Here is an 18,778-nt window from a genome sequence, read left to right on the forward strand (position 1 = left end):
TTTGCGTCTGCATTTTTATCAGCCTTTTCATTTTTATTTTTATCTGCGTTTGCATTCTCATCGGCGTTTTCATTTTATTTGTATTTGCGTTTGCATTTTTATCAGCGTTTTCATTTTGGTTTACATTTTTGTTACATATGCTTTTTTATTTCACTTTTAGTAACGTTTATGTTTTAAGTTTCATTTCGTTTCTGTCATCACTTACCATATCAACTTTCGTTTTGATTTTGGGATTTGATTTATAAGAAGTTCTTGAAATGCAACTATCCCTTTTGTGGACGGAAACATTTTAATCATCGCGTGTTGTATTTAAAAAACAGTGATTAAACCTCATTTATTGCCTACATTTTGTGACATTTTAACGTTAAAAAGAATTTAAAGATTTGTCAAGAGTTATCAATCTGTCAAACCCGTAGCCTGCGTAGCAGACATCTGTGTACGTTTTTAAGTGTGTTTAAAAGAGTGCGCGATCGCGAGAATACGCGCGCTGGAAACTACGGCGCCTGCTACGCAGGCTATCAAGTCTGTGTCATTTATGAACACCAGAGAAATAGCACTTTTTTCGCATATTAGCGGAGCTCCTTAGCGGCCCGTAAGGGCCGCAGAGCGGAGCACCATACCCATAAAAAAAAACACATGAAAAAAAAAAAAACACATGAAATAAAATAGGAAACCTCTGCATCCGAGTTTTCATGGTCATCATGGCTAGCGGCATGCCTCGCGGGCGCGTACGGCGGCGTACAAACGTACGTACGGTGTTGCGCACATCCGGGATCTTGAAAGGTCTTGACAACTCGCGCAGTACTGGCGCGAAATAATTTTGCAGTATGAGGAAAAAAAAGTGTGAGGTCTAAACAGCTAGTCTGAAAGTTAGAACTTGAGACAAACACATTTATTTTGGCTCCTTGTTATGCCGATGACTACAAACGAGAGCAGGGTAAACTTAACTTCGAGGAAACAGGGTTTAAGCGATTTGCGACGGGAAAGAGATCGCGAGAGATCCAGAAAACCCGGACAGAAAGCAGGCGAAAAAGTATAGCAAAGCGCCTGTCGAACCTGGTAGCAAAGTAGCGAAGAAAAGCGACTAAAATAGCAAGAGAGGTGCCGAGGAAACAGGCAAAGAAATAGCGGAGAACAAGGGAACGGAGATAAAACGAGCAGACGAGTGTACCTACTGCGGCCAACTGGTGAGTACAAAACTGCAGTGTTTCCGTCATTTAATATCTCTACGTTTTGTCTTAAGCTTACTTTATACGCAAAGTAAGCTTATATTGACGGCACATTTTACTTGCTTTCGCCACTAAGCATTTGCTTGTGACATGAACAATGTTGAAAAATACTATTCCTTAAAATTCAGTTTTACCAGGTTTTACTGATCAAATAGGAGGATTTGATTATGTAAACAAATAATTGTTGGGCCTTCGAGGAACGAATTCACAAAGAATATCACTTCAACACATCTCGAAGAAAATTAAGCTTACGATTTTTAAATGCTTGTGATATGATTATTTTGTTTTACAGTGCTGGAAGAGCAGCTGAGATGAGAATGAAAGTGATGTCAGTTTGCACGAAGCACCTGGAATTTCGTTAACTCCGAGTGAAATAGATCGATTCAGTGTATGCAGTTTATTGATATTCATGATGGAGGTAAAATTACTGTTCATTTAGTCAGAGTAAATAAACTTCAGCTTCATTACTTAGCTCTTTCGTTCCCAAATATATTAAATAATCCACTTGTCATGTAGTTCTGTTCACTATTGAGCGTTCATGTGGATTACATAACAATGTCAACAATTTTGAGATTTTGAGGTCTGTTTTGCTGGTTTCATTCAGAATGTCAACAGTAAATGTTATATTTGTCATAAAAAAATCACAATCTTGTTGTGGAATTTGGAAAATGCACACAACAAAGGTTAATGACTACTGGAAAACTGGAATCTTTGTGAGTAAATTCATGCCATTTTAGACACTGTATGCAGCTGTGCATGCAAACTTATTATTAATTAAATGTGTATCTTTAAAAATCTTAGTATTACTGTTAAGAAAAAAGCTTTTAAGATGTGGCAATGTTTTTCCTATGCATGTACATGTATATATAGGGGTAGAGGGGAGGGGGAGTATTTAAAGGTCAAACCTTTTAAAGAGGGAGTGTAAGGGTTTGCAGTGATGCTTTGAGTTTATTAAAATATCAGGACCTGAACAATCGATGGAATCGATAATCGATGGCAATCGATAACAATCGATGACAATCGATATCAATTAATCGATTGATATTGATAATCGATGAACAATCGATCGCTAAAGTTTTTGTGATTATCGATTGTCATCGATTATCAATTTCATCGATAATCGATGACAATCGATCAATTAACTAACATCGATTTTCATCGATTATCAATATCATCGATTACCAATTCAATCGATCATTTAACTGCCATCGTTTTTTATTTGACTAGTATTTGATAAATATGTTTACTTTAAAACACACGGTCTCTCTTGTGTGTTATATTTTATTAGCAACAACAATGATAACCTTTCCAAAAAATGTCAATACAACGAGAAACTTACTAACTTAACAGTAATAAGGCAATAATTATTTAAAACAAACGTTTTGAGCTTAAGTCTTATTCGCCTCCATCAACGAAGCGTACGCTTTTCGGTCTGGTTTGCTTTCGAACCAACTCCTGGCAAAGTAAATAGAAATCGCAACTTACAGAATTCCTCGCTGTCTAAGTACAATGTAATTTTTCTAAAACTCTGTCTTGTAGTCCATAAACATTTTCTCGCTCGTCCGAAATATTTCAAATCAAACAGTAGCAGAGAGAACTCAAAAATACGTCGTCCGTACGTCGGAACGAAAACGAGACAACAGTGGGAGTCTGGTGATGAGTTTCGCCTGTCACGTCCGCCATTTTTGACTCGGTCACGAATAACGAAGTGTCTTTGGAATTCTAGCGCTAGCAAACAGTAGGAAACTCGAATGAAAAACAGAAACATTAAAGCTTATGATGTAAACTTCATCTCAATGGAAAGGAGCTTTATTATTTTTTTTTACAAAACAACATATGTAAGTATTTACTTCATGCTTCGGATTGATTGTGTGTTTAATGCCAATCGATGGCAATCGATGAAGTTCGCGACCACCAAAGTGTGATTATCGATTGATCATCGATTGGCCGATGCCAATCGATGCCAATCAACAGTAATTAATCGATTGTCATCGATTGATCGATTGATTTTCCGATCATCGATTTTCATCGATTGTTCAGGTCCTGAAATATTTACAGTAGAACCCTGCTAGAACTCTGAAGGGAAACGAAAATGAGTTCGAGTTAGCGGGGTTTTTCGAGTTAGCGGGGTTGATTGAATATTTTATTTGCCAAGTTAATAATTGATAGTTTACTGATTTTTAAGCACTTCAGTATACAGTACTGTGCAAATTGAACTTATCTTGCCAGAAACTCTAAAGCGACCACACATTCTTTTGTTAAGAGTGGAAAATGACTGTCAAATACATGATCTGTTCATTGCTATAATCAATGGGCAACCGTTGCGAGTTGCAAGTTCTGGAATTCGAGTTATCAGCGTAAAAAGTTTGACCCAAATTTTGTTCAAGGGAAACAAAATTTAGTTCGAGTTAGCGGGGTTTTCGAGTTATCCGAGTTCGAATTTAACCGAGTAAAAATGACTGAAAAGTGGGGTCAAATCCAAGGGAAATGGAAGTGAGTTTGAGTTAGCAAGGTTGTTCGAGTTATCCGAGTTCGAGTTACCGGTTTTTTTTTCTGTAGTTGACTTCGCAGTTATCAGTAAAAAAAATAGTCTGTGCTGATACATCTCTGTTAAATATATAAGGTATCCTTTCGCATCCAGTAGTTTTGCTTCACTTTATACAAGCTTGCGTTAAGTGTTTTGTTTTATAAATTATTGATTTTCATACCAATTAATCAATTTTAATTTAATCTGTGGCATTTGACTTTTTTCAGGGTTAACATGAATTTCAGAATTTGCAGAGCCACAGACACAAAAACAGAATGTGGACAAGGACATCAAAAGAAAACAGGAAGGATTAAGATTATCCAGCTTGATGTTTGGGTGTCTTCATGATGCCATTTTCAAGAGACTAGTAAATTACATGTAAATTGAAATCAAGAAAAGCTGCAAATGAGCAAAGTTTATATTTTAAATGTTAACGTATTTACAGTGTACTTCAGAAAACAACTTCTTGATTGACCTGTCTCTTTCACATCTTTTTAGATGTAACAAGGGCATTATGAAGTGATCTTTTTAAGAATAATTTATGCAGCCAAAACAGTAACAGCAGAAATGAATGGGAGTTTAAAATTGCTATTTTCAATGTTTTGGCTGGTAAGAAACTACATGTGACCAAGCTAAAATCTCTTTGGCCGGTTAACATGACCTGTAAGTGTCCAAATATTTTGAGCCCTCGACTACACAGGACTTACATGTAGTTGTCTTATTACTGTATATCATAAGATCTTTGGTTGACCTTGGGGGAGGTAGTGGAGGTAAAAAGCAATGTAATAATTTGAATTTGGATTGGTAATGCTGAAACTGGTGTAATTCTTAAGTATAGAGGTTAAAATCGTGATTGCAAGCAATATGCAATACCAATTTCATTCTTATGTGTTGTATGCTGCGTACAATTTATAAGAACAGCTATAATGTTAAAATTAGTGAAATATTCTAAAGCCAGATTAAATTTGCAGTATCCATTAGGTACCATGAAGCAACCAAATTGTGACTCATTTGCTTACTTTGTGAACTTCATGACGAATGGGCAACATGACTCCACAAAAATGTGTACAATAAAGCATACAAATTTTTAAAAGAGCAGTCAAAGTATTGATGCTTTTTTTCTTGCATAGTTTTATACACAAGCAAACATGATTCTATTTTTTCTGCGTAATCAAAGAACAAAACTGAGTTTGAGACACACAAACAATATTCTATCTTCCCAGAATTTTTTTTTTTTTTTTATTTCTGTAAGTGAAAAAGACATGTAAAAGTAAAAAAGGTGCTATCATCCTTTTTTTTTTGGGGGGGGGGGCGAGGGGGGTGGGATGGGGTTACAGAATGTCCCTTCTTTGCTTCCAGTTAGTTTCACTCCGGTTTGCTTGTAGTTAGGTTCACCCCTGTTTGCTCGCAGTTAGCTTTATTCATCCGGTGTGCTTGGGATTAGCTTTCACTCTAGTTTGCTTGTGGTTAGCTTTCACTCCGGTTTGCTTGGCATTAGCTTATGGCAATATGCTGTAAACCCTTTGCTACATGTATGACCTCTGCCATTTCCATTCAAAATTAAAATATAGGCAAATAGTGAAAATAAAAACAAATGAATGAATGAAAAAAAGAAAATTAACCATATTCTTAATGTAGATGTATATTATTTCCTATATACTCTAAATGTTAAGTGCTTTGCTAATTTACCACCTACCCCATTTACCATCTACCCCAACATGCAGCCCTACTACCCCCTCCTTATCTTCGAAGGTTACATAATTACCCGTTTTGCAGCATAATTTCCCATCCAGACTTCTGGATCATAATGCTGTCGGTGGAATTAAAACGTTTTGATTGATTTTGTTTGTTCTCGGCTTATTTGGTGTTGCTGTATACGGTACTCCCATATAAGGGCTATACGGGTATGTGCTGCTCAACAGGGTGTGCCTTTTGCCTCTCTGACTCTGAAACAGGGTATACAAATCACTCTTTTGACTGTGGAACACTATCAAGTTTAGCTATGAAAATCCGCTCCTCTCATTGGTTTTTCTCCAAGCCACAGACAAAGTCAAGTGAGCGCTTTGTGATGTACGCTAGTGTTTTTATATCTATCTTCATATATTTTTCATTGTGGATATTGTCTGGAACAGGGTACCTATTTTGCACTGTTTGTCTGGAACAGGGTCGCAAATTGAGCCGTTTTTCTCTGGAACAGGTCCAGAGTCTCAGCGACTCAGTGGCACACCCCTCGAGTAAATTTTAGGGAGTACCTCTCCCCCCCCCCCCCCGGGACACGGTAAAAAAAGTAAGTAACAATATTAAAATTTATAAAAAAAAATAAAACGAATATTATATTCTTAGCCTTAAAATTGTACAATGGCTTGAATTCAGGTTTCAATAAAGTGCAAAATAATTAACTGGGGAGCTCCGCTTTTAGGCTTGCCTAAATCTATATATTATCTAAAATACAATTTACCATATTTTGTTCATTTCAAATATAGTTCTATCAAAAACCATTCAATATCTGTTCTTTTGAACAAACATGAGTATTTCGCTCGTTGGCACTTACCGATAGGTACAGCTAGTTTTAAGTATAATTATATCTTGTTATGTTGCAATTACCATTGTTGCCGCTAGTTGTAAACTGGCTGACCATTGCACTATTGAAGCTAGCCTATTCTGGCAGAACTTTAAAAATCTTCATTATTGACATTATTGGCAGACGGAAACTGAATTCTTTAGCGTCTAGATAAACAAGACCGTGTTAGGTTGTCAATCAAAAGTAGCCCTTAGTCTTGGTTTGCTGGCAGGTTTCACAATTCCCTGAGACTACTGAGATAACTATCTGAGCGTATTATCCCCGTATAATCATTACCATATTCGACTTGTAAGCAAGTCTATGGCTATCCGTTAGAGACAGCTGACTGTTCTTTTACTCACTCACCCTGATCTCGCTTAAACTATGTGTCAAACACTCTCCTTTTTTGTCCTCCCCCCCCCCCCCCCCAACTACTTATTCTGTAGCTAGCGACCAGGTGATGTGTTTTTATCCGTTAATATTACACTTACAGGTTTAATTTTGAACACACATAGCGCGAAAGCGAGCGCGGAGCGCGAGAGCTTCGGGTTCTACCACCAAACCGAAAACTCCGGAGAAGCGAACGACTTTTAAAACACGCCTCTATAAAAGCAGGGTCGTAACCAGGTATATTTTTTCATCGCTGATCCCAAATTTTAGCTCTAAATTTTGATTCAGGTCCCCAAAATGTGGCAACATTTGATCCCTGATTCCATTCTGATCCCATCTGATTGGCCGATCCGGATTTCATGACTTGTGACCCGGGATCCCGGGTCCATGATCCCGATCCCGAGGCTGTGATCCCGATCCCAAGGCTGTGATCCCTGATCCCAGATACCTGGTTATGACCCTGATAAAAGGGTAAACTGGTGATGGTCTTGTCTTGTGGTCTTAACTATTTTACTGCCCATAGTTTTTGCCCTACGGAATTTCTGCCTCTTCAGGACCGATGGATCGGCTCTATTTTTTGTGCGCCGTTAAGAACCACAGCTTCTATAGTGAGTCAGCATTTAAGTCTCTCTAAACAACTCTTCATAACTGACATAAGCCTGTTCCAGAGTCTGGGCCAGGGAACGCGCGAAGAAAGCTTAAATTGGTAAAAATAACTTAAATTGGTAAAAGCAAGGGTGTACTAACCTTGAAATCGTCTGTGTTCGTCACACATCATGATTCTGGTAATGCAAATTATGGCTAGTGCGTATACTAAAATATTTCCCTTAGACATTGTACAGATAAAACATATATTCGTGACATTTTATTCGAGAGCCCGTTTAATTTTGGCATTTCCCCTTGGTGTCAGTATTAACGGGGTTCCACAGGTTGTTGAATGGTGTTGGATAATCGGGTCTAGGAAAGGTCAAAAGGTTAGTGTCGCGATGTTGCACTCGCTTGGTCACGCTAATGCAAGATTTTGCATCGGGCATTCGCACTAGTACGATTTCCTATTTAAGCACCAGCCAGAAAATCTTGCAACATATTTCAGGCTTGTTTCTTTGCACTTTTAATAATTGCAATTACTATGCATGTAGCGTTGTGCGACATACAATGAATTGCAATGTTGCATTTAAAATAATGTCACGTGCGTTAGGCATGCAGACCGTCCGGGGTAAATTTTTTTCAAGTAAGAGAAAACAACACTTGGGTAGAAAATAGACTTCTGGCATCACTCGCTTTGGCGGCATCAACGCTGTCATCGCCCGTAAATCGCCCGCCCATGCCCCTGGATAATGGAATTCTTGACAAGGACTTTTTGCTCTCCGTTTTGATTTTGACGTCACGGATAATGGGGTTTTGCTCTCCGTTTTGATTTTGACGTCACGGATAATGGGGTTTTGCTCTCCATTTTGATTTTGACGTCACGGATAATGCGGTGAGGGTAAAAGGCGGAATGAGTTTGCAGAATGGCATGTGGCATGACTTGCGGAATGGCATAATTATGCGGAATGTAATTCTCGCGGAATGACTCATTGACATAAATTATACTAAATAACACGCCAGCTTATTAAGAGAAGCCGCCTTCTTAAATACTGCGGGCTCAAGCCATCAAGGAGGAAACTTCCATACAACATCGTTGTAAAGATCATTTCACCGTTCAAATAATCGATTTACGCCGAATAGAACCAGAGAAAATATTTTCGCTACTTGCCGTGATGGTTCAGAGGACTTGAATTATCGACTAGCTGGCGTTGCTAAAATGTGCTACCGAATCTTGGCTTAGTGGTTCTGTTAACGTGAATAAAAAATTCTTGACATAGCAAAGGTTGTTAGTAATCGGAGTAACGACGTAACGAGAATCCGTGTTTCGAGATTTTTTTTTTCTTTTTTTTTAAGGATTTATCCATTTCTGCTACACTAATTCAAATTCTCAGTTTGCTGAACCGCAAATATATCCCATAAAACTAGTAATACGTGACTCGCAGGGCCTCGCGAAGCTCTGGAGTGGATTATTTGAAGTTGAACATTGTACATATTTAATTTTCCACAGTAGGCAGGAAGATATATTTGTTAAAAATTAGTAACGGGCATGGCCGCGACACCCTCGTTCCCAGGGTCTACTCCGCTTTGAAGATGGCGGCTCTTTCAGGTTCGTAAAGAGGTATAAAGCGTTGGGAAGCGCAGGCTATTTTCAAAATCATCGACAAATTATTGGATAGTCGCATTTTGGACATTTATTTGAGGTCATTAAAAAAAGAAGAACGAACGGCAGGAGGATTCGAACCCTCCGCCCGCGCGCCCCTGATGGCGATGAAAGGTTTATAGCCTGAATAGGCGTTGAGGGAATATTATGTGGAAATCAGTGTTATTTTAATCCGAAAAGAAAAACGATAAAAATGAAAGGCTCAGGATTCGAACCCACAAAAAAAATAAGGAAAAAAAAAAAAAAAAAAAAAAAAAACCTTAGCCGGATTCGAACCCGCGCCCTCAGTCCCGAAGATCTGATTTCAAGTTCGACGCCTTACCATTAGGCCACCAGCACGCGGCGGCCGTGTGACGTCAATTCCGCCACACACCAAGCTCACAAATAAATATATATATATATATATATATATATATATATATAAAAAACAAAAATGTAAAGGGAAGTCACAAAACACAACCCGCGGTTAAAGGGGTGCCTTGCACCCGCCTCGGCAGTAAAGGGCAGACTACATAGGGCTTTTAGTCCTATTGCTGCCCGACGGCTATGCCATGCTGATGAGGCCTAACAAGGCCGAAACAGCTGTCCATGGTTGCCACTGCCCAGGTGATAGGTTGTGCGCATGCGTGAGGTCCTGGCCAGACCGCGGGTTGTGTTTTGTGACTTCCCTTTACATTTTTGCTAACACACCTACAGCCACTCAATGTAGCATCTGTAGCCGTTCATTCTGCAACAACAAAGGCCTTAAAATACATATCTCCCGTGTACACAAGCAAAACCACACCACCCGAGACATCAAACCAGGACTTTGGCCCTGCGGTAGTGATCCACGATGTGCTTGCTGTCAATCGTATGGTTTATTTGCCACAAAAGTCACTAGCAACACTACCCGCGAATCTATCAATCTTAAGCAATATAGCAACTGTCACACTCATAACGTAATATACCTTATAACATGTGCTAAATGTAAAGATCAGTATGTTGGCGAGACTGGTAACAGCGTTAACACAAGGGCTAATCAACACCGCTCCGATATAACCGTTGGCAACAAAAACATTCCTACAGTGAGACATTTTAAAGTCTGTGGCCGTGAAAACATGAAGCTGACGGTTATTGAAAAAGTACGGGCAAAAGACCAGTTTACCAGGAGAACAAGAGAAGAATACTGGATAAATAAATTGAAGCCGGCAATTAACAGTTTAATCTAACCTTTCAATTACATTTCCTCACTGTTGTTTTTTATTGTATATTTGATAGTTCCTTTTATTTTATTTTATTATATATATTTTTATTATTTTATTTTATTATTTTATTTTATTTTATTTTATTTTTTTTCGACGTTTTGTATTTCTTTTTTCTATGTATTATGTATATTTGTCCCATCATATTTTATCATTTTTATAGTTAGTTCAGCATTGTATTTCATCAACCACGTGCACATTACCGCGTGAACTGCTGTAACCAATCACAATTGTTATCCCATTTTTTTAAAATACTTCTGTTGACACTTACCGTTATACAGTTTAAACGCTCCTGAAGAAGGCCGAGACGGCCGAAACGTAGAGCATTAAAAGCTAACAAGTCTTGACTGGAGTTGGTCCTTGAATTCAACATATTAAAACAGTTCATTTCCCAGAAGATCTGTGAAAGGAAAATTACTTTAAATTACGTCCCCTGGTTATTGGGGTTTTGTTAATATCCTTTGTGGCCGTTTTCTCCAACATGGACACTAGACTACAAAGTGAGTTTTAGTGTACCTTTAAGGCATCAGCCTTTTCCGAAAGGACAAGATCATTTTCTTGCTTTCTCTTCAGATTTCTTTCCTCTTCTAATTGTTTCCTGATTTGTGGTAAATGAAGTAAATTGTTAGACATGTTTAAGTCATACATGTGATGTTAACTTAAGTCAGTAACTTAATTTTTTTTTAAGTGTTTTTGCATTAAATACAATGTACGTTGGTCTCAAATGCAATAATGTTAAGTTAAACTGTCACTAACGTAGAAAACACCATAGGTACAACAGGTGGAAAGAAAAACCTCCTTACTGGTGTAGCTCGGCAACCTCGACAGTTTCTTTGCTTCTTTTCAAGGCTTCCAGAAAATACGCCTGGAGGTCAGATACATCTGTGATAGAAAAATGTCACAAAAGTCATGTATCATTAGGCCAGTGTGCACATGTAATTTGGCAAACATGAACTGTAATAATTTTGCATGTTGTATGCCACATTTCAGAGAACTGGTCACCGTAATGTTTACAAACAACTGATACAGCAATGTTAACAATGTTTTGCCCTAGCCTCATTGAACATGTGTGTGATCCCTCTATATTCATATCTCCTGTTATTCTAATATTAATTATTATGTACTCACCTTCAAATGTTTCAATAATGGTGGGTTTTATTGACCCCCGCAACGATGGGCTTACCAGTAAAACCTGGGGATTTTGAGTTGTCTGGCTCCCCAGAATATGTATTGCTGAAAGATAAGGAAAACATTGTATTCATTATTTTAAAAAAACAAAGTATTTTAACCCTACAAGTTTTTTTGCTTTCCTTAGTGGCCATTTGGCCACCAACTACACAACAGTAACTCAAGTTTGGTCGCGAGTGGTAAATTATATTTGCTAAGTTAAGCTGATGCTTCCTTTCCTTTCTTACAATTTTAGTCACAAGGCTGGCAACAGTGGTTCATATTTAGTCACCAGGTCCAAAATTTTTATTGCCATGGCAAATTAAATGGTCTCAACTTAGAGAGTTATATTTTAAACAGTAGATATCAATTACAAATTGCTACTACTTGTACATTAAAGATAAAGGGATAATAAATGTTTTGCATTAAGACATAAATAGTCACTTGCTAGTTGTGATAGCATTGTCGTAAGCTCCAAACCACCATTCCAAAAAGTAAAACTGTTTTCTCAGCTGTTTAAATCCATACATACCGGTACTTAGCTTGTATAAAGCAACCTTAAATACAAAATTAATTACTGTGCATGAACTGGCAATGTATTCACTTAACATGAGTCAGAAACTTTTTCTAAGAATTTATGTCATGTAAAAATTGCATGTATGCGTACCTTCCATCCCTTCACTGGACTCACTGCTTGACAACCAAAATAAGGGCTCTTTAAATGTGGCTATAAGTTCACTCCACATGCCCACACAGGTCTCATTGAGAGCACTTCAAAAAAAAAAAAATGAAACAATTATGAGACAATCTCAATATTTTGTTAAGGAATATTGATAATCATAAACTAATAATAAAGAGACTGTGTCATGCGTGAGTTAAGTATCTTTTATCAACTTTTGCCAAATACTCACTTTGAAACTTAATGTTATCTACAAAAATATTACTTCTATGGATCTAAATGACAAAAAACAAGCAAAAAAGATTAACTTTGAAAACTGTTCAGCCCAACAATATTTCGAACACGGATATCACAATCTGTTTCAACCTTCGTCGCTTTTGGGCATCGTTACCCTTTCTTTGTATTTGTTGTATTATTAATAAAAATGTTCCATTTTAATCTAGGTAACTGAGATTAAAAGATTGAATCGAATTTTAAAGCAGAAGCAGTGAACTTTGGCTAATGGTCTTTAAAGGGTTAACTTAAGTTGAATTTTTTACCCTAACATTTTTTTTTCCTCATCAGAGAACTGCCCACTTTGTTTGGACAGAAAAAGTACTGCCGGCCTACATTCGCCACGGATATGATGACAAAGCTGGAACAACAAAGTGATAAAATGTGAGTTAGAAATAAAGTTTTAAATTGAATTCTGTCTTTCATTTGGGTCTGGATAATCTGCGAGCCAGCGAGCCATTTCAGTTAGCCTAAATAGCACATTGGTTAGCCTAAATAGCACTTCGGTTAGCCTAAATAGCACTCTGGTTAGCCTACAGTTAGCTAAGGTAGCATGCAGTTAGCCTTTTATTGGGATTAGGGATTTCTGGCTCGCATGCCTTGCGAGTCATGCGAGCCATTCAGGTTAGCCTAAATAACACACTGGTTGGCATGGCTCACTGGCTCGCATATTATCCTAACTCCTTTCATTTAGTGATTCCTGTGATGTGAATTATGCATGGGGTTAATGTTACTGAAATATGTATTATACAATTTAAAGGTACATGTCATTCATTACCCATTTTTTACGTTATTATTGCTGTAATTGTACCAGAGTCCTTAGAGGCATGTTAGATAGCATTAAGAATTCAGGTGTGATAAAGACCAACTAAAATTACCATAGGTTACAAGTCTTCAATAACTGTAATATATGCATATGTAAATTTCCAACCACTCCCATGTATATAGGTTAATCAAGTACAATTAAATCAGCTACCTTTTCCGTGTTAAAACCCCACCCGGCCTTATATTACTTTCAGTGAAGGTTAATTATTGTTAAAAATTTTGGCTGCAATTTGAAAAATGTTTTGGTACACACATTATTTTTGGTGAATCCGCCACTAACTATACAAACATGTATATATCTGGAAAGGTATCAAAATGTAAAATAGAAATATATAATCCAAATGTATTTAACACTTTAAACTTACACTTTGGAAGGTCAAACCAACAAATGGTATGCCATCAGCAATCTTCGCTCTTTTGGCCAATATAAGGTCATCAGTAAGATTTGCATGCAGCAGACCTATAAAAATAGAAACAAGTGGCACTCACCAAAAAACTATTTCTAAATAAGTTAATACTTCCAACATTTCAATTTTGGACCCATAAAGCCAAAGCTTATCTTTGTTTCTGTGTCACATTAAAAGCTGCTATACAGTCCTTATCTCTAGATCTATTAAGCGGCTACCCTCCATTAAGCAGCCACTTTCCCAAATTATTTGTCACTGGACTGCAGCTAGCGCTGTATTTGTTACCTCTATTCAATGGCTACCTCTATTAAGTGTATTATTAAATATATGGGTTTTTACCTCAATAAACCGGCCAGCAAGTTTCTTTCCAAGTGCAATGGTGTCAGAGGATATATATCTCTGTATATCTTCAATGAAATATCTCTAGCTAAATTTTATACAAATTAACTGTTGATGCGAAAAGTTGGAGAGTTTGTTACGAGGTTCACGATTTGATTGTCTTACTCGCAACACAATTGGATACTTCGTAAAGAATTCCCAATTTCCCAACGAACTTCGCAACAAAGCACAGTAAAGTTATTTGACATCAACTGGAATTGGCATGTGGGTGATTCATCCCTTACAGTACCTTGATGTTCAAGGCCGTGGTCAGACAGTTCTGGTAAAGTTAAGCCCACTGCAAAAAAAATGTTTAATGCGATTACATGAAGTTTGATACAATAAAAATAATTATTTCTTTCTTTATTCTAGTAAGTTTTCGGTACACAAATTTGCATGTCTCACAAATGTATGTATGTGAGAAGGCCCACTTACTCTTTAAAGATGTATTCTCTTCCTTTCTGTGCCTCAAGTATTTAACCTTTAGTTGATACATCACAGATGTTTGTATTTGAACATTGCATGACTCAACCAGCAGCAAACTACATATAGTTATAATGAAAATTAATTATAACTTAAAGATAAACTACATGTGAATACCTGGTAAACAGTCTTCGTCTAATCTAGGCCCAAAGTTGCCTTAAAAAAGGAAACAAAATTTTGTTATACTATAAAAATACAGTTCAAGTACACATATGCCAGAACCGGTAAAGTAAAATAAGCTGTGAGTTTAAATTGTAAAGTGTTATAATTTACCTTTGATACAAACTGCCTCTTGGCTTTGTTGCCCTGGAACAAGACAAAGATAATCTCATAAAAATGAATTTTATTATTAAGCTTAATGAACTAAAATATTAATTTTTGTGGATTTTATGATATGAATTTTCTGCATAATGAGTACTAACAAAGAGAATATACAGTGAATACAGTTTAGGATGAGTAGATCTTATGTCAGAAAAAATATTGACTGGATTTAAGTGCACGAGCATTCATGAAGTAATTGGGTAATGATAAGGTACCAGTAACAATAACATCAGGCGATAAATCAAGGAAGTGTAAGCAGAATAGCATGAGTCCATTCATTGACTTGGTGTTGGCTTCGGTCGAGTCATTTAAACTTTTCAGTGTTAAGTTGACTTAACTTAAAGTATCTTACATTATTGTTAATAGTGCCTTCTGCGGAGTGTCGCGATTATCACATGCTATGCTTAGCATTGGATCATTCACAAATGTGGCTACTTATCCTCATCGAGCCCATGATGACTCTTGAGACCGAAATGTGGCTAAGAGCATGCCAATTTGGCTATTTTACAGGCAGGTTAAATTTTACTAGAAATTAAAGACCATATATGACAGGTTGCCCATATGAGAATAAAGTTCTTCGCCACTCTTCATGTAGGAATACAACCTTAATATATGCATGTACAAATAAATTTAATTGTCATGTCTTGAAGATTCAAGTGGGAAAGTCTTGAATAATATGCATAGCAAAATCAAAGCAATGAATACTCTTAATAAACATTTGGAGAGTTAAAGTTCACTGAGTGATGTAAATGTAAATGTTGTTTATAGTGGTCATGCACTTAGCTTCATATCTCTTCGAGATAGCTAGTTTACAGGCATGCCACTGAAACAGAGGAAACAAGTATTGGAATTCTTTGGCCATTTTTAATAAAACAATTATTCCACTTGCGCTCGTTGGATAGGGGATCGTTATATAGAGCCCCTGACAGGGGGAGTTTACGTGTCACTGTTTTATCGCTCTTCGTGTCGCTGTCAGTAATTCAATTGAAGGAAAGTTACTTGTCCTTGTCGAAATTTATATTTTTTTTATAAGGGTTGTCGGTTGCTTCCATTTTATTTTACGTACTGTCGCTACTTTTTGGACCATGTCGCTTGTCAGAATTTATCCTGGCAGGGCCTCTATATAGCCATCTCATATCAAATGCACACTCATGGAATAATTGTTAAATAAACATGGAATCTATGTAATGTACACTGTGTACCTGTGTTTGTGGGAACAATGATTGCTTGTGTGTTGTTAATCTGTTCTTCTGGAACAAACGTTACTGGAACGTTAACACGAGGGAGGCGCTCTGCAAGGTATACCCTTGTAGATGTGGATTTAAAATTTTCCACAACTTCTCTTCCTGAGAGGTCGGAACCAACCTTGAAGAGGGCGTGGTTCCCTGCACTTTGTGACTTGAAGAAGTTTAAGCTTCTAAAGGTAAAAAAAAAAGACAAGAAATCAATGTGAAAAATAACAGTCTACCATGCCACTTAGGGAACAAACATTTAAATCTAAACAAAGTTGCTGGGCTGGCACCATTTAGCCAGATCTTGGCACTCTTTTAAAAATGCCAAAAAAGTCAATTTTGCAACTACAGTACATGACAACGGGGCCAGGCAGGACGAGATCACAGTATTGCGAAGCATGGATCCTGTCTAGCTTGGATGAGATCTCCATCTAGTTGCGTTAACTGGGCCACGATTTAATTTCTCTTCCTAGCACGCACACTGTCAACCTTAAAAATCATTATATATTCTTCTTTTAAAAAAGGATGTTAAGAGGCATAACAACTCATGTAGCGGTACAAGTGTAAAAAATAAAACAACAAATTGCTAAAGAAAGTCATCAAGATAATCAGACGTAACGCCAAAATCAATCGTGCTAAATTCAAACTGTTGTTCATGCTAAATCTGGACCATCCCACGCTGGCTCAGGATGCGTTATAAAGACATCTTGGCAAACCGAGGCAGCCTGGCTCATGAATATAAACAGACCCTAAGTAAGATCAAAACTTGAAATTTACGCCCTAAGTGTGAACAAGGAGCATTCTTTCCCTTCTCACTTAGGAGTCCCCTCCCTATAGGGATTTAGGCATGACCTGCATGGAATCTACATGAAAGTTTTATTTGCTTGTACTGCTATATCATGATGAAATTCTCATCTTTTCTTCTGTCAAGCTAATTACCTTAGCAACCCCTTCAAAAGTGTGATTTTGTCAATAAGAGCCACTATTCTAATAAACGCCCCCATTCTAATAACTGTATCCATTCTTACAAGTGCCGCTAATCCAGTAAGCGCCCCTATTGTGGATAACTGAAGTCATTGACGTCGAATATGTAAACTCATGAACATCTGTCGTACTGTACTAAACGGCCTGTCGTAAATAAGCGCCCTCCCTTAATTAGCAAAGGGGTGAAAATTAATCATAGTAGCACTTAGTTATTGTATTTTTTCTTTGCAGCAGTTCTACCAGTGGAAAACAGCCAGAAACGCACACTAAAAGCTCCCATCATGATTCGTCTAAAGATTTCCTTTCAAGTACTGACCAGGTATGTTCAATAATAATATTGCCCTACCATAGATGATTTTTTATGTACGCAGCTATTAGAATGAGCTCCGCACCTTCTCCAAAAATATTTTATAGAGGCCACTCTTGAATAAGTACAGCGGCTATAATTTGGGTATTTACAAAGAGACTGTAAAACTATGTTCATGTTACCTCTTGTTTTTGAACAGCACTGAATACTTTCACAAGGACACTGAGAAACTGTATTCGTGCTACCTCTTGTATAAATTTCCATTCAAGAATACACACTCTCCTCAGTGTTTTAACGGTAGTTGGAATAGGCCCCGCTCTTGAGAAAGCTTTGCACCTTTAATAGGGGAAATTAAGTAAGTGCTGCTACGCTTCAACCACCATTCACAGTAATCATTGCACTTCATAAATACCAAAGGTCAACTTAAGGGACCGGTCATAAAGTAGATTTTTAGAACCAAGGAAGTGCTGTTTTAAAAAAAATATTCTGGTACAATTTTTGCATTATTATAATGCCATTCAGTGAATAATTTTACCATGACACACCCCTAATGCAGTGAATTTTTTTCCTGAACCCCCTTTTTGACATAGCCCACCTCCCCCCCCCCCCCTTGTACTTTATGACCAGTCCTTAAGACCGACTTTATTACTTCTAGTGTGTTGAAAAATACATGGGTCTCCTGGTTTCCCGAGATCAATAGATTATTCTAAAATTCTAAAACTTCGCGTCATGTTATGTTCGCGTCACTTTATTTTCGCGATTTTATTTAGTGTCACGAAAATTTCATGTAATATAAAGCTAAAGGTACATCAAGTTACCTGCAATTCTGAGGAATTTCTCTTTTCTCCCTTTTCAGGAGCGCCAATAAGTTCTCGCCCTTGAGTTCTTTCGGGAATTTTACCTTGGAGGACGGCAAAGAAGAGAAATCTTCGGCGTTTTCATGGGGAAGCCAGACAAAAGTTCTGGTGGGCTTGTTGCCTGGTCTCCCCTTGCTGGGCTCAGTTCTTCGACCTTGCAATTGGTTGTCTGTCTCGTTGAACAATGGACCAAGTTCCCTAAGATCTTCATTAGATTGGTTCTCCATTGCAACAACAGCTTCGGCGATTCTCTGATTAACTTCACCGTAAGCAAGGTCAGGATCCTCAGACATGAGAGTATGATGGACGCAACGATGAAAAGCACGAGGTGAATACTCGAATTTCACTCGAGTCCATGTCAGATGTCAGTTGTCAATAGACCTTTTGTTTTTCATGGTGAGAAAACACAGACGTGCTTTGTCTGCACGCGCACGTGGACTAACTGATCTGAGTCCATGTCGTAACTTATTTACACACGGCATGCTGATCAACTGTTTGCTCAATAAGCTTCAATAATAACGAACTTACACAATAACCGGTAATATTAAATCAAATAATATTTTTGCAAGGAAAAGTAGGCAATTTGTTCAACAAGAATGTGACAGTTTGACCAGGGAGAAGCGTAATTAACTACTTTAATGCTTGCACAATGTTGCTACAAGCCAACATT

The 18,778-nt window shown here is 37.5% G+C and overlaps 1 protein-coding gene and 1 long non-coding RNA gene across 3 annotated transcripts; one reads left to right on the forward strand and one right to left on the reverse strand.

Moving 5' to 3' along the window:
- The first annotated feature begins 812 nt into the window (after positions 1–812).
- Positions 813–4,849, forward strand: LOC144640353 (uncharacterized). Of its 2 annotated transcripts, XR_013568339.1 has the most exons (3): positions 813–1,187; positions 1,522–1,647; positions 3,984–4,849. It is a non-coding gene; the product is annotated as an uncharacterized LOC144640353 (long non-coding RNA). The 2 variants fall into 2 exon arrangements; XR_013568340.1 differs by lacking the exons at positions 813–1,187; positions 1,522–1,647 and adding an exon at positions 2,512–3,067.
- Positions 4,850–10,702: 5,853 nt separating this feature from the next.
- Positions 10,703–18,429, reverse strand: LOC144640351 (uncharacterized). The gene is made up of 11 exons (XM_078499521.1): positions 18,070–18,429; positions 15,931–16,145; positions 14,681–14,713; positions 14,525–14,563; positions 14,175–14,222; positions 13,505–13,599; positions 12,581–12,675; positions 12,030–12,133; positions 11,324–11,428; positions 10,999–11,077; positions 10,703–10,793 (listed from the first exon to the last, which is right to left on the reverse strand). Exons 1-11 carry the CDS (start codon positions 18,399–18,401, stop codon positions 10,703–10,705), a joined length of 1,236 nt encoding a protein of 411 aa, XP_078355647.1. The 5' UTR covers positions 18,402–18,429.
- Positions 18,430–18,778: the final 349 nt, after the last annotated feature.

Source organism: Oculina patagonica, unplaced genomic scaffold (genome assembly GCF_052425735.1).
Source record: "Oculina patagonica isolate OP01 unplaced genomic scaffold, crgOcupat unplaced27, whole genome shotgun sequence".
Classification (NCBI taxonomy): domain Eukaryota; kingdom Metazoa; phylum Cnidaria; class Anthozoa; order Scleractinia; family Oculinidae; genus Oculina; species Oculina patagonica.

What these genes read in the sequence shown, in the direction of transcription:
- LOC144640351 (XM_078499521.1), bottom strand. Translation starts at nt 18,401, where the DNA reads ATGTCTGAGGATCCTGACCTTGCTTACGGTGAAGTTAATCAGAGAATC. An exon ending in CATTATTGAAACATTTGAAG is followed by an intron (nt 11,078 to 11,323) that starts GTGAGTACATAA and finishes TTTCTATCACAG; the next exon opens with ATGTATCTGACCTCCAGGCG. An exon ending in GAGGTTGCCGAGCTACACCA is followed by an intron (nt 10,794 to 10,998) that starts GTAAGGAGGTTT and finishes ACCACAAATCAG; the next exon opens with GAAACAATTAGAAGAGGAAA.